Source organism: Mauremys mutica, chromosome 17, assembly GCF_020497125.1.
Source record: "Mauremys mutica isolate MM-2020 ecotype Southern chromosome 17, ASM2049712v1, whole genome shotgun sequence".
Lineage (NCBI taxonomy): Eukaryota > Metazoa > Chordata > Testudines > Geoemydidae > Mauremys > Mauremys mutica.
Window position 1 is genome coordinate 14,087,506 of NC_059088.1, and position 16,000 is coordinate 14,103,505.

A 16,000-nucleotide genomic window follows, 5' to 3' on the forward strand; every position below is an offset into this window, starting at 1 on the left:
GACTGGCAGGCCTTGGTGAGTGGCTAACCAGTCGAGGTGTTTGTATGATTCCCCGTCCCGTTACCCTTCCCAGTCCACGTCCCCATGTCCTCATGACCGCTCTTCGAGCACTGCCTTTACCAAAGGCCGCAAGGTCCCTTTTGTTCCCCCTGGAGCCACAAGCTCCCTTCCCTTCTTGGAGAGGAGGGAAGCCCCGGGAAAACCACACTGTCAGCTCGAAAGCTGCTGAGGCACCGTTGGCTTGAAGGCTGGTGCTCAGGGCTGAGAAAAGACGTGTGGGGACCACGGGCTTTTCCATTTAGCCTGCCCCCCTTGCTTGTTCGCCCAGTAGGTTCAGCAGAGGTAATATTCCTGGGAACCTACCCCTTCTGTTCCTGCCATGGGCAGGCTCGGTTAAGCTATTGGTGTTAGAACCGTGGCAATCCTATAAGCATTCCTTGTGTGATTGGCTTGTGTAAAAGTAAGCTGGAGTGAGAATGGGGGCCAAAGGATCAAAAATCCTGCCGGTCCCGCCCAAAGGCACGCCTGCTGCTTATATGTATGTGCATTATGGGTCGTCGACGTGTAAATATTTTAAAAAATGGAATTGGTATACCAGGGATAATCCAAAACTGCAGTTTCCCCTGGAGGGAAGTTTTGACCTTGACAAGATTGTACACCTCAGGGGTGCACTCCTTGTCAATGCCATGCCTGTGTTGTGAAGGTTGTTTTGTGTCTGTCATAGGTTTGGGGTTAGAACCCCCGAGGTAGAAGCCACTATGGACCCTGGGGAAGTGAGTAACCCCGGAGTGGCCCTAGAGATAAGGTTGGCCAAGGCTCCCGTCAGCAATAGGCAGACAGTGGAGGGGCCGTAAAACTAGCTGCCAGTAATTGGAGCTAACAGCCCATAGGTGTGCCAGTGAATGCTGGAATAATTAAGAGTTACACCATGACTGATGGTGACAGGGGCGAAGGGGCACACGGTAAATGTGGTGTGTTCTGTTATATGTTTTGTCCACTGTGCTAGCCTGTCTGTTCAGTGTTTTATATTTAGCCCTTTGGGGATGCCTGTCAGCTGGGTTGTAATTGTCTGCTCGGTATCCATAATGGGGGCAAAGGGGGAATCTAAGCAGATTCCCAAGCCAGAGAAGGGCACTCCTGCCACGTACATATACCCAAATTATGGTCCTAGGAAGTAGGCGGGGAGCTGTTGCCCAGCCCCCACTGGCCCCAAGGGTAAAAAAAAAATACCAAAAAGATTTGCTTTGTGAATTAAATTGTACAATCTGTTATACCCCAAATGGTGTGTATCTGGATGTGTCTGATCCCGCTCACAATGAGGTCCTGGAAGGTTTTCAGAAGGACACTAAGGAGTAGACCGACCCCAGCCCTTCCTCGTTGCAACAGGAACAGCTGGTTAAGGTCTCTACCTCCCTGTGGGCATTGTGAGCCGATCATGCCGACCAGGTTGGGCACATTGGGGCTGCCCAACCGGCTGAAATTTTGCCTAAACCCAGCAAGACCATTTCCCAAAGTGTAGTGAAACCCACTCTCAAAGTAGAAGGTTTATGCTGATGTTTTCTCTATCTTTCCCATTGTCTGTAGCCCTGCTATTATCTTTTTTTTTATATAATGCACCGGTGCTGAGGGGTTGTTACCGCCTCAAGGGAAGAGTGTATTAAGTCCGGACATAGAAAAATGTTATTATTAAATAAATGCATCAAGATGTAATGTGTGTATATAAATAGATAAATAGGGGTTAAGTCAAAAGCCCACTACCTCCTTGGTAGTGAAACAATGCCTGTGCCCATGAAAAGAAATAATGTAGCAAGGAAAAGGATTGGGCCCAAACAAGCAGGCAACCTCAGTTTGAGGAAGTTAAAAGAAGGAAAGTTAAAAGTTAACTCTGTAGTTATTGGAGGAAATTAAGCAGTAAAACTATGTACAAATATTAAAAGGTGTTATGAAAAGAAAAATCTTGGTTTCTTTGCAGTAATTCCTTTGGGAGTGTCTGTGAATAATCCAGGCAAGAGGTTATTTAAGTAAAATCATTTGACTATAAAAGATAGTCAATTTTGTTAAAAACACGTATGGTGTGTACAATCTTTGTTTTATAATAAATTGGTGTTGTTTTGGGGTTGTAAAAACAAACAAAAATATTTTTGCCAAATAAAAGGAAACTAGTGTTAATTTTGGTATTTAGTATTTAATCCTTAAGGTAATTTAATGTGTTATAAAATTTTGGTAAACGATTTTGAATCTGTTTTGGCAACAAATAGCAAATAGAAGCTGTAGTGAGTACCCCACACTAAGCCTTAAGATGGCTCTGTGTAATCAACGGTCACGTTGTCAAAGGAAAGCCAAAATGGATTGTGTTTTTTATTTAAAATCAACATGTATTTAAGAGCAGAACATGTATTTAAGAGCAGAAAAAAAGCCATTAAAACCTGGCCTGTCTATAAAACAAATACAGGAAAATATGGGGAGTAATTTGAGTGATTCCTCAGTTTTGCCTGCAATCAGTAAGGGTATTTATAAAGGAAAAATATTTAGATTAATTTTACTCAAATGTTTAAATGTTGTAATTGTAAGTATGCGTTAGTTTTAGTAAAGTATTTCCTTGTAAAAGGCAAATGCCAAAACTGCTGTAAAACTTTGGCGTACCTGTGAGTAGCAATAGTGATTATGAACCTAATGTACTGAACAAATTATAACAAGTTATGTGCAGCTTCATAGATCCAGTATGGTCAAAATGCCCTTTGAAGGCCACTCCCAATTGAAAGGCCAGATTAAGCTTTTATAAAATTTGTACCAGGGCACCTAATGCAACTATCGATAGTGCCCTGCTGGCTTTGGCTCAGATGGACATTCATTTAATAAATAACACAATGCTTAATTATTGCCAGAAACTAATAAAATGTGTTATGTCTTTTTATATACAGTAGCTCTGCCGCTCGCTGAAACCAGAAGACTGGGTCTACATGGAGATCCACCAGTGAGGAACTGCTCTGGCCTCATTCTGAAAGACCCTTATCAAATCCTGTTAATTGCCAAACACCCTGTGAAGTGCCAAGAACTGACTACCTGCCCATGTTCCTCACTGTAATGGCTCTCCGACTGATGATCGGTCTATCTTTCCTTCTGGCGTTGTTGCTCCTTCTAGACAGCAGGAGTGAAGGAGAAGGTAAAGCTGTGGTGACCTTTCCTTTGTCTGCTGACAGACCCAGTGAGCCTTTGAATCTTACTAAGAAAACAACCTCTCCACCTGAGGACATAATAAAGCCTCCAAGCAAGCACGGTGATTGTGCTAGTAACCTCTCCCTTGCTGCCTCACTGCCGGACAGCTAAGTGAATTAAGACTACGAAATCTCGAAGAATAGCTTGCGGAAACTAGCCAAAACAACCTGAAAATGAAACTTGTAATGTTTCTCAAACTCTCCTCCTTAATGAACTTAGGGTGGGATGGGGCTAATGGTGCAGCTGGATGGTCGCTTGGTAGCGCCCAAGACTTTGTTGCCTTGCTCGCGTGACCCACGGTTTTGGCCCGCGTGAGCAAAGGAGGGATGATTGCACTAGTGTCACGACACTAGTAGCACACAATAGTAGTAAGTCAGTCCGGACTAAACCGGCAGCTCACCCCACTCTGTGGGGCCCGTCTGTAAATATCCAGATTGACTTTATCAACATGCCAAAAGGTTCCTCATATGACTATGTGTTAATATGTGTCTGTATATTGAAGCCTAACCTTGTGCAGAGGCTGCCTCCATCACAGTAGCAAAGAAATTGTTTAGGGATTTTTATTCCCGATTCGGTCTTCCTGTTTCTATAAACAGTGACCGAGGCACCCACTTTATGGGTCAAGTCATGCAGCAAGTCTGCAAGGCTCTCCACATTGAGCAGCATTTGCACTGTGCTCACCACCCTCAGAGTGTAGGGGCGGTGGAATGGAAAAAAGGGGAACTTATAGACAAACTAGCCAAACTGTGTAAGGAAACAATCTTTGAAATAGATGCATTTTATAACAAGGTAGATAAAATGCTAGTTTCTGGAATCTGCCACGATACTCATGAAAAGGTCCCTTTTGCTATTTGGTTATCTATTTGGTAAATAATCAAACGTATACCCACAGAACTTGTCTGGCCGCTATACAGCAGGTCACCCCTGTAGCAGATAACATCACCTATATCTTATTATGGTATTTTCCCTATCGTATTACGAACCCAGAGGGATTTAAATGGACTATATTTAATGTCACATTAGGGACTATCAGGTTTATTTTATCTTTAACTCATTTTCAAATTGCCGCTATCTATCCAAATTGTTCTCGAGGGGCAGCCATTCAACTATTGTTGCAACACCTTTGGAGTCACAGGTCCAGGAAAAGAAGGGATATCACTGACACATTGTGGAAAGGGGCCAACAGTGCTGCCTCCGCTTGGAATATCTATAAGACCCAACAGCATGAAGGTAGATTGGGCCATCTGGAAAAGTATACCCAGTCCTATTACTGGGGCACAGTTAACTCAGGTGTAGGCAGGAATGGGTGAATTGCACATTATTTCAGCCCTTAGTTCTATGACCCAGAAGGTATTAAGAGAGATGGTATTGAATATCACTGATGCTGGGAAGGCATTGCAGTGGGATCTGGCATGCTCAGAAGTTCGGGATTTCCTGAGTAACTAGCTAATAGCCATTCAGAGTGATCTTGAGCACCAGGCTTGGCCCACGGCCCTTACAGACATCTCAACAGTACCATCTGACCTGTGGTCATGGAGGCATAACTGGAAATTCTCTAGGTGAAAGTGTGAGCATTCACAGTACTCCTTCCAGGCATATGGACCGGTTAAAGGAAGTGTGGGCTTCCACATACCGAATCCTGCCGGGCCCATGGGAAGGATGCATGTGAGATTGGGTAATTCACCAAGACATTTGGGAAATCAAGCCACCTGATATGCCTAGCCAATTCATAGTCAGTGCTCCTAAAATTACAATATTTGGATTGGGATAGAAAACCAATGGACGCTCTCGTCATTAGAACCCCCACAGCTTCAGTGTGTATGTAAACTGAAGCCAGAAAAAGTTGTCACAGTTAATAATGGCTTTTGTTGGAAGGGTATAGAACAAGAAACTATCCTGACAGGACACCCACTTCTCTAAGCTAATGACAGTTGTGTGCTTGTAGAGACCACCATTTACAAGACATACATTTAATCTCACCACTGTTGCAGACAGTCAGATATTGTATTGGCCTAAAAGGAGAAATTTTGCAACCAGACCTTCAGCCTGATACCCTTTAATTGGACTACCTTAGTGCCTGACTGGTTCCAGAATTTGTTTGCAGTCTTACCAGAAGTACAAAAATTTCTGAACTTTAATGGCAAATTCACATACTCCAGAATATATATCAAATTGAAAATAATGCTTTTTATACAGCCTATAAGGTTTCTATTTTGTGTACTAAATATGATGTCTTGTGTTTTATAACTAAAACCATTTAGCAATCCCAACCCCATTGTTTTATTGCCATAAAAATGTTATTGTTTTATTATTATTGTTTGATATGGGGTTATGTTATTGTTGCTTTTGTAATGGATGCATTTATCATTGCTTGCCCAGTCCTAAACCTGCTAGATTTAATGCACAAGAGCGAGTGACCTAGTAACCTAGTGAGGAGGGCTCTAAACTAGGTTCACCGGGGGAAGGAGACCAAAGCCCCGAGGTAAGTGGGGAAGTGGGATACCGGGAGGAAGCGCAAGCAGGAGAGTGCAAGAGGGGAGGACTCCTGTCTCAGACCGAGAAAGAGGGACAATCAGCGAGTTATCTTAAGTGCCTGTACACAAATGCAAGAAGCCTGGGGAACAAGCAGGGAGAACTAGAAGTCCTGGCACAGTCAGGGAATTATGATGTAATTGCAATAACAGAGACTTGGTGGGATAACTCACATGATTGGAGTACTGTCATGGATGGATATAAACTGTTCAGGAAGGACAGGCAGGGCAGAAAAGGTGGGGGAGTTGCATTGTACGTAAGAGAGCAGTATGACTGCTCAGAGCTCCAGTATGAAACTGCAGAAAAACCTGAGTGTCTCTGGATTAAATTTAGAAGTATGAACAAAAAGGGTAATGTCGTGGTGGGAGTCTGTTACAGACCACCGGACCAGGGGGATGAGGTGGATGAGGCTTTCTTCCAGCAACTAACAGAAGTTGCTAGATCACAGGCCCTGGTTCTCATGGGTGACTTTAATCACCCCAATATCTGCTGGGAGAGCAATACAGCAGTGCACAGACAATCTAGGAAGTTTCTGGAAAGTGTAGGGGACAATTTCCTGGTGCAAGTGCTAGAGGAACCAACTAGGGGAAAAGCTCTTCTTGACCTGCTGCTCACAAACAGGGAAGAAATAGTAGAGGAAGCAATAGTGGATGGGAACCTGGGAGGCAGTGACCATGAGACGGTCGAGTTCAGGATCCTGACACAAGGAAAAAGGGAAAGCAGTAGAACAGAGACCCTGGACTTCAGAAGAGCAGACTTCGACTCCCTCAGGGAACTGATGGGCAAGGTCCCCTGGGACAATAACATGATGGGGAAAGGAGTCGAGGAAAGCTGGCTGTATTTCAAAGAAACCTTATTGAGGTTGCAGGAACAAACCATCCCGATGTGTAGGAAGAAAAGTAAATATGGCAGGCGACCAGCTTGGCTTAACAGTGAAATCCTTGCTCGTCTTAAACACAAAAAAACAGCTTACAAGAACTGGAAGATTGGACAAATAACCATGGAGGAGTATAAAAGTATTGTTCAGGCATGCAGGTGTGAAATCAGGAAGGCCAAATCACACTTGGAGTTGCAGCTAGCCGGAGATGTTAGGAGTAACAAGAAGGGTTTCTTTAGGTATGTTAGCAACAGGAAGAAAGTCAAGGAAAGTGTGGGCCCCTTGCTGAATGAGGGAGGGAACCTAGTGACAGAGGATGTGGAGAAAGCGAGTGTACTCAATGCTTTTTTTGCCTCTGTCTTCACAGACAAGGTCAGCTCCCATGCAGCATGGTATGGGGAGGAGGTGACCAGCTCTATGTGGAGAAAGAAGTAGTTCGGGGCTATTTAGGAAAGCTGGACGAGCACAAGTCCATGGGGCCGGATGCGCTGCATCCGAGGGTGCTAAAGGAGTTGGCCGATGAGATTGCAGAGCCATTGGCCATTATCTTTGAAAAATCATGGCGATCGGGGGAGGTCCCGGATGACTGGAAAAAAGCTAATGTAGTACCCATCTTTAAAAAAGGGAAGAAGGAAGATCCAGGAAACTACAGGCCAGTGAGTCTCACCTCAGTCCCTGGAAAAATCATGGAACAGGTCCTCAAGGAATCAATTTTGAAGCACTTAAAGGAGGGGAAAGTGATCAGGAACAGTCAGCATGGATTCACCAAGGGCAAGTCATGCCTGACTAACCTAATTGCCTTCTATGACGAGATAACCGGCTCTGTGGATGAGGGGAAAGCAGTGGATGTGCTATTTCTGGACTTTAGCAAAGCTTTTGATACAGTCTCCCACAGTATTCTTGCCAGCAAGTTAAAGAAGTATGGGCTGGATGAATGGACGGTAAGGTGGATAGAAAACTGGCTAGATGGTCGGGCTCAATGGGTAGTGATCAATGGTTCCATGTCTAGTTGGCAGCCGGTATCAAGTGGAGTGCCCCAAGCAGGGGCGGCTCTACAAATCACGCTGCCCCAAGCAGCGCGGAGCGGAGCGCTGCGCCGCCCTTCCCCGGTCCCGCGGCGGCTCTCCTCTTCCCGCGGCTCCGGTTGAGCTCCCACCGTCATGCCTGCGGCAGGTCCACCGGAGCCCGGGACCAGCGGACCTGCCGCAGTCATGCCTGCGGGAGCTCAACCGGAGCCGCGGGAAGACGGGACCCGCCGCAGTCATGCCTGCGGCAGGTCTGCTTGTTCCGGGCTCCGGTGGACCTGCCGCAGGCATGACGGCGGGAGCTCAACCGGAGCCAAATGCCGCCCCCCCGGGAAACGGCCGCCCCAAGCGCCTGCTTGGTGCGCTGGGGTCTAGAGCCGCCCCTGGCCCCAAGGGTCGGTGCTGGGGCCGGTTTTATTCAATATCTTCATTAACGATCTGGAGGATGGTGTGGACTGCACCCTTAGCAAGTTTGCAGATGACACTAAACTGGGAGGAGTGGTTGATATGCTGGAGGGTAGGGATAGGATACAGAGGGACCTAGACAAATTAGAGGATTGGGCCAAAAGAAATATGATGAGGTTCAACAAGGACAAGTGCAGAGTCCTGCACTTAGGATGGAAGAATCCCATGCACTGCTACAGACTAGGGACCGAATGGCTGGGCAGCAGTTCTGCAGAAAAGGACCAAGGGGTTACGGTGGACGAAAAGCTGAATATGAGTCAACAGTGTGCCCTTGTTGCCAAGAAGGCTAATGGCATTTTGGGTTGTATAAGTAGGGGCATTTCCAGCAGATCAAGGGATGTGATCATTCCCCTCTACTCAGCACTGGTGATGCCTCATTTGGAGTACTGTGTCCAGTTTTGGGCCCCACACTACAAGAAGGATGTGGATAAATTGGAGAGAGTCCAGCGGAGGGCAACAAAAATGATTAGGGGGCTGGAACACATGACTTATGAGGAGAGGCTGAGGGAACTGGGATTGTTTAGTCTGCTGAAGAGAAGAATGAGGGGGGATTTGATAGCTGCTTTCAACTACCTGAAAGGGGGTTCCAAAGAGGATGGATCTAGACTGTTCTCAGTGGTAGAAGATGACAGAACAAGGAGTAATGGTCTCAAGTTGCAGAGGAGGAGGTTTAGGCTGGACATTAGGAAAAACTTTTTCACTAGTAGGGTGGTGAAGAACTGGAATGGGTTACCTAGGGAGGTGGTGGAATCTCCTTCCTTAGAGGTTTTTAAGGTCAGGCTTGACAAAGCCCTGGCTGGGATTATTTAGTTGGGTTTGTTCCTGCTTTGAGCAGGGGGTTGGACTAGATGACCTCCTGAGGTCCCTTCCAACCCTGATATTCTATGAAGCTAATGATTGTTAATGAACCTTATGGCAACAGTTGGAAAGAAAGGAAGCCAGAAGCAGTGATGAATGTGTATAAGGATAAGCAGGAAAAGAGGGAAAACACGGTGGGCTTAGAACTTTGACTAGGCTTTTAGGCCTAAACTTTGGATAAGTTTGTTTTCAGGCTGTGTTGAACTTTGGTTCAACTTGTTTCTGTGTATAGGGGAAAAGAGGAGGGGACAAAGTGATGAAAGAGTGATAGAAAGTTGCTTCTGTGTGTCAAGAGGTAAAAGGAGTCACAGTGGAAAGTTCCCAAAATGGAACAATGGCTTTTCTGTACAAAGGGCAAAAAGATGTGGTCAGGGCCCCAAAAAGAGGAACTGGAGTTGGATAAAGGGGAACCAGGAGATCTGTTAAATTATAACAGCTGAGCTTGCTTTTGGAACTACAGAAAAGGTGGTAGAACAGTCAAACCACCCCACGGCCCTAGCCGGTTCTTAATCGGTGCCACAAAAATAAGACCGGATCTCTGGGTAGGACTAGGTAACCTATGGACTTTATGGCCCTTAGAACCCCCTCAACTCCAGTCCATCTGAAAGCTTAACCCTGGAGAAATTGTTAGTGACCATGATCATATTTGTTGGGAAGTTAACGGCCAATTAACAACCCTTGCTTCCCAACCTCTTATCCAGGCCAATGATAGCTGCGTTCTTGTTAACTCAATTGCTTTATGGGACATGGGTTTAATCTGCACATGGCCATTGGCACTCATGTTATTTATTTGTCTGGCCCGCAGACGAAACGTGTCAGGTTTTCCTGATGTTCCATATCCTTTTCGATTGGACCGCTTTGGTGTCAGATCGTTTCCATTCCTTAGTGTCCCTCCTACCGAAGATCCAGCAAATATCCCAGTTGCAGGAACAAATCCATATCCTCAAAAACGTGTATTAAACTGAGCTAAATGCCTTTTAGATGGCCTATAAAGTTACAGCCTTTTGTATTAAAGCTAATGTTCCTTGTTCCATTATCAAAACCCTCTAGCCCTCCATACCTCTAGGTACATATTATGGGGCCTTTCAAAAAAAGGGTTGTCATTAAATATTTGTTTTTTTTTGTTATTGTTGCTGTAGAGCTTGTTGTCCCCGCCCTATATTTGCTTTGTATATCCCACTTTACTAAGTGGCCCTTGTTCCCTTAAGGGAATTAAATCCTTGTCTGCCTGAAACCCTGGAAGCACCCTATAAAATGAGCCTACAAGGTCTGAAGTCCAGAACTTAATAAATATTCAAGTCTAAGGAAATTGATGCAAAATGGCATCAAAAGGAGGGAATGATAGGGAAAATATCCCCCCACCCCGCTTATAGGCCCAGACTTTTAAGCGTACCTTAACCCCCCCCCCCCCCCCATTGCTGCTTGGCGTAATTTGTAGGCCTTAACCCCTTGCCCTACTAGCATATATAAGCAATGGGTTTAATACTTCTGCAAAATGTGTTTGTCTGAATAAAGGGCACCAGGAAGTAAAGCAGAAAAGAGGAACCAAGCGGCCCTAAGGTGCCCAGCTGTAATATGCAGAGTCTAGCAAGAGCTTTTGCAGAAGAAACCGCAAGCAGGGGTCCAAAGGCAGGCAGACTACCAACGAAAACTGCCAAAGAACAATAACAGGAAAAACCAAATATGGAAAAGTACTGAGCTTAATTTGCCATTGATAATCCCAAATAAGGGAAATTCAGGCTGTAATAATTTGTGGTTTTAGCCTTTATAAGCTTGATAAAATTTGTAACAGGCTAGAGAAGCTGACCCTTGCATGGGGACATGCTCTCTCCCTGTATGCATACTTGTACTACAATAAAGGAGCCTCAGGGCTGTCTGACCAAAAATCAATGGCGTGGCGAATTTTTCCACGACAAAATCAAGCCTGGCTCCCTTTCTGGAAGTTACTTTTATCAAACACTGCTGGACTAGTAAAGGGATAACCTGAAATTCTCCGGCCTGTGTTATGCGGGAGGTCAGACTAGATGATCTAATGGTCCTTTCTGACCTTGGAATCTATGAATGATGAGCTGAGCAGTGGGAAATGTTGGGGCATTTTATCTCTGTCCCCCCTGAACTCCCACATCAGTGCTGCCCAGGTCCATCCTTCCACTAAATGTGTCTGCACTGACTCTATTTCACTCCCTGCACTGTTCAGGCATTCTCTCCCCCACTTTCCCCCACTCTTCATAAGGGCGAGGGCTTGGATGGGAGAACCAGGCTGTACTGGACAGGCAGAGAGACTCGAGGTGATGGAGGGGAAGGGAAGGAACTAACTTTAATTAATATATAGTGAGTGAATGGGGATACATGTTGGAGACGCTGTGGTGAAAGAGGTGATTTCATGCATATATGGTGGACATGGCCAGTCATTAGAGAGTATTGGAATGTGATTCACAACCAAATATTTCAAATTATTAAATATTTGGCCAAATGATCCTCTGCTAATCCTCATGCAGCTTCCGAACAGACATGATCACACTCAAAGAATGAAGAATCATTCTCTCATCTGCCAGTAGCTGCTGAGTAGGCTATTGAGACCCTCTCACTGGAGAAAGAAAAATAATCCAAAATGAGAGGAATGGTCCAAAACAATATGGGAGGAGGAGTTGTTATGGAAAAATGAATGCACAGATTACTTACCCAGCAAAACAGACAGTGGGCAAATAGATACTTAGAGATTTGGTTACGACGTATTCGTTACTCAGGCAAAGGGCAGTCACGGGCTAACAGCCATCACACTGACCAATATTCTTGAATATTAACATTTGTTAACGAGCACTGGTTTGATAAATATGCGTAAAGTCAGTACTTTCACTCAGTTTAATAAAATCCTCAGAAGCAGCCCATCCTGCATGGCTTAAAGAGGCTCCCTCTGTAATATGGTAACACCATACTAAATAGAGAGATCTGATGACTGTATCACTGGATAATGTTTCTATAAGCAAAGCGATAGGCTCAGCTTTGTAGTGATTCACAAGGATTCTGTTGTTTACATGACAATGATTTCTAAACTTGTTAAAACTTCCTACATAAATAGTCTTTTTTTAAAACGCCCTAAGTGGAGAAAGCGCTAGATCCACACTCCAGCAGGGCTTTCTGAGCTTTCTCAGCAGTTACTGTGTGGCCACGGTCTCTACTTTCCCATGGAGGGGAGATGCAGCCAGATCAGTGTGAGCAACAGGCTGGGTTGAGCCGCAGTGCCAGGGACTGGGTTTGTGGCTTTAGTATCGGACAGTTCAAGTGCCACCCAAGCATCTGCTCTCGGAGTTGAGTGCCAATGTCTGGCCTGCTCCCAGAGTCAGCATCCAAACTCCTGATGTCTCCCCTGGGACACGGCTGGGCAGGGGTCACTGAGCCCCACATGTCAAGCCAGTGGGACATACAAGGCAGGGGAACATGCAGGGCCCAAGCACTTACTGCCAGCTGCTCCTGGTGCTTCTGATCCTCGTCCTTGAAAGATCGCTGCATGAACAGCTGCAGGGCTGCCTTCTCGCAATTCCCATGTATCTCGGACAGCACGGCCACCTCCACCGGGAACACGATCTGTTCCTCCATCTGGGCCACGTAGTAAGCCAGACCCTCCTTGATAGCAGCTTCATTCTCCTTGGTGGCCAGCATGGTCACTGCATTCTCCAGGCAGGGCACCTTCCCGCTGACGATGGTGTCCACGTAGTTCTGGGCTAACATGCCAAATACTGGGGAAGAGCAGAGCAAGAAAGGGGGGCATTAGGAAAATTCACACTGACTCCAGTGATGGCCAGTGCCCTGCTCTGGGATGGCCCTGGGTTCTTCTATTTCTGTTAGCTGAGTAGCTCACACAGGCACATCAATTCCAGGCATAGGAGGCACCATGTAAAAGTCCTGAAGCTGAGACTGGCTGAAATAGAGAGAACCAGACAGTGTTGGGCCCAGGAGGGAGTGCAGGAGGAGATGAAGGTAGAGAGAGAAATGTAGGGGAGGTGCTTCAAAAGCATTAAAGCTGCAGCCAAGAGCCTGAATATGATGCAGAAAGAGACAGTAAACCAGAGAAGAGAGGGGAAGGGCAGTGACATGGTCAGAGAGGCAGGAGAGGAAGCAGATCTTAGAAGCAGCATTTTGGGGCAGCCTGCAGAGGTGGGGGAGAAGGTACACAGCACCAGGTGAGCTGTGAGGGACACATTTTATCAGCGGAGACAGAGGGAGGGGTAGATTTTAGAGAGAATATAGAGACTCATGGCCTGGTGAGAACCAGCAAGTGTGGATGTTGCTGAAAGAGAGGAGATGGCAGTGGGTTGTGGGATTTCAAAAAATCATGTGGGACTGGAAGGAACCCTAAGGGGTCATCAAGTCCAGCCCCCTGTGGTAAGGCAAGGACAAGTAAACCTAGACCATCCCTGACAGATGTTTGTCCAACCTGTTCTTAGAAACCTCATAAGAACATAAGAACGACCAGACTGGGTCAGACCAAAGGTCCATCTAGCCCAGTATCCTGTCTTCCAATAGTGGCCAGTGCCAGGTGCCCCAGAGGGAATGAACAGAACAGGGAATCATCAAGTGATCCATCACCTGCAGTGATGGGGATTCCACAACCTCCCTTGAAAGCCTTTTCCTATTCTCTAACCTAAATCGGCCTTGCTGCAGATTAAGCCAAATACTTCTTGTCCTATCTTCAGTGCACATGGAGAACTACTGATCACCATCCTCTTTGTAACAGGCTTTAACATATTTGATGAAGACTGAGGAGGGACGTGGTGATGATAATCTTTTCTCAAGACTAAACATGCCCAGTTTTATTAATCTTTCCTAATAGGCCAGATTTTGTAAACTTTTTATCATTTTTGTTGCTGTCCTCTGGACTGATATGATTGTTAGTTACTGTACAACACTAGCTGATTTCACTATTATCTCCCCATTTACCACCTCCCGCACAACACCTGTTCTGTTTGCCCATCTCCTTATTGTAACCTGACATAAAAATGTGAGCTCTGTAGTCAGACCCCCGCCCCCAAGAGTAAGTTAGGAGCCTAAATACCTTTGAGGATCTGGGCCTTTCTTCTTTCCTCAACTTAATTAATGCTTTTCTTCTTCACTATAGTTCTAAAGCGCCATCACAGTCTGCATGTGGATTTTAGGGCACTTCCAAAGATCGCTCTTAAATCAGATATTTTGGTCTCAGGGATGGACAACTCTTCCAAAGGAGCCTCTGCAGGCTGCAGACAGAGAGCAGGGGACATGGCCAACAAACAGTCTCTATGATCTGCCAGTGGTAGGGCTCAAGCTTACAGTGCCTCAGGCTCTCAGCGTGGCATCTTGTATCAGTTATGTATTGCAACATCTGTCTGCTTGCAAACCCTCTTGCTTCAACAGCGCTGTTTGCTTCCATTGCTGCACATGCTCATTCACTCTTGTAGGCAAATCAGCTTGGCATGCGCCATCTCAAGTTACTCACTTTACTCTTGGTATAATCCACCCAAAGAGGCAGGAGTGCCCTGCACCAGCTGAGATAAATGCTCAGTGATGAGATTGGTTTGGGGAGGATCAAAGTCATAGGCTGAGCCCCAGATGTGGGCCAAGAGAGTTAGAAGGATGAGATGATTTTGGAAAATGCTGTTTTTATGGGGGCTTTATCTTGGGGAAATTCCTGCTCAAATGACCTGAAATTTGGACCACTGACAGTACCTCCCACTCCCAGAGCAAAGTTCAAGACAATCCAGGTGGATTTTAGAGCACTTAGAGTACTCCACCTTTAAACAGAAACATTCATTGAACCCTAACTGTTGTAGAGCCGGCACTCTGCTATAATGTAGCTATGCTGAGTTACTGGTTGCAGATCTGGCCTATTGAATCCAGTGGAGCTATGTTAATTTACACCAGCTGGCGCTACACTGATTTACATCACCTGGGGATCTGGCCCATTGACTCCAGTAGAGCTACATTGATTTACATCAGCTGCAGATCTAGGCTTGGAAGATTCATATCACCAGAAGAGTTTGTCTGCTTTGAACAATCCTGCCACACCAAGCAATGTCTCTGGGGGTGGTGGTGAATTATCAGCTGAACATGAGCTCCCAGTGTGACTCTGTGGCCAAAAAACAAATGCAATCCTGGGATGCATAAACAGGGGAATCTCGAGTATGAGTAGAGAAGTTGCTTTACTTCTGTATTTTGCAGTGATGCGACTACTGCTGGAAACCTGTGTCCAGTTCTGGTCCACCCCAATTCAAGAACAATGTTGACAAAAGAGTTCAGAAAAGAGCCACAAGAAGATGAAAGGACTGGAAAACCTGCCTTCTGGTGACAGACTCAAGGAGTTCAATCTGTTTAGCTTAACAAAGAAAGGGTTAAAGGGTTACTTGATTACCGTCTTGTTTAATAATGTCAAGTATCAGAGGGGTGGCCGTGTTAGTCTGGATCTGTAAAAGCAGCAAAGAGTCCTGTGGCACCTTATAGACTAACTACCCACGAAAGCTCATGCTCCAATACGTCTGTTAGTCTATAAGGTGCCACCGGACTCTTTCCTTGTTTAATAACGGGCTCTTCAATCTAGCAGAGAAATGTCTAACATGACCCAATGGCTGGAAGTTGATGCTTGACAAATTCAGATTGGAAATAAGGCATAAATTTTTAACAGTGAGAGTAATTAACCACTGGAAAAATTTACCAAAGGTGGTGGTGGATTCTCAAGAGCAAGAGTGGATTTTTTCTGAAAGATCTGCTTTTTGGGGAAGTTCTCTGTCCTGTGCTATAGGTTAGGTCAGACTAGATGATCACAATGGTCACTTCTGGCCTTAGAATCTATGAATCTATATCCTTGAACCAGGAAACCTTCTGCATGAGAGAAATTTGAGCACAGGCCTCAGTCACGACATTAGGAACTAAATGTGAAACTCATCTCTTTTGACCTGGGTTTCCTTTTAAATTGTTTTCACTTGTACATTTTAAACACTTTTATAAATTAATAAAGCTGTTTTCCCTACATGCTGTGAAGAGAAAGACAGATTGTCAT

At 45.5% G+C, this 16,000-nt stretch overlaps 1 protein-coding gene across 1 annotated transcript in view; it reads right to left on the reverse strand.

The window, feature by feature from the left end:
• The window catches only part of LOC123352005 (guanylate-binding protein 1-like), a 174,153-nt gene that overhangs the window by 52,646 nt on the left and 105,507 nt on the right, over positions 1-16,000 (reverse strand). Inside the window, exon 6 of the mRNA XM_044991689.1 lies at positions 12,433-12,710. Coding sequence (XP_044847624.1) covers positions 12,433-12,710 — 278 coding nt within the window. The remainder of the gene's footprint in view (positions 1-12,432; positions 12,711-16,000) is intronic.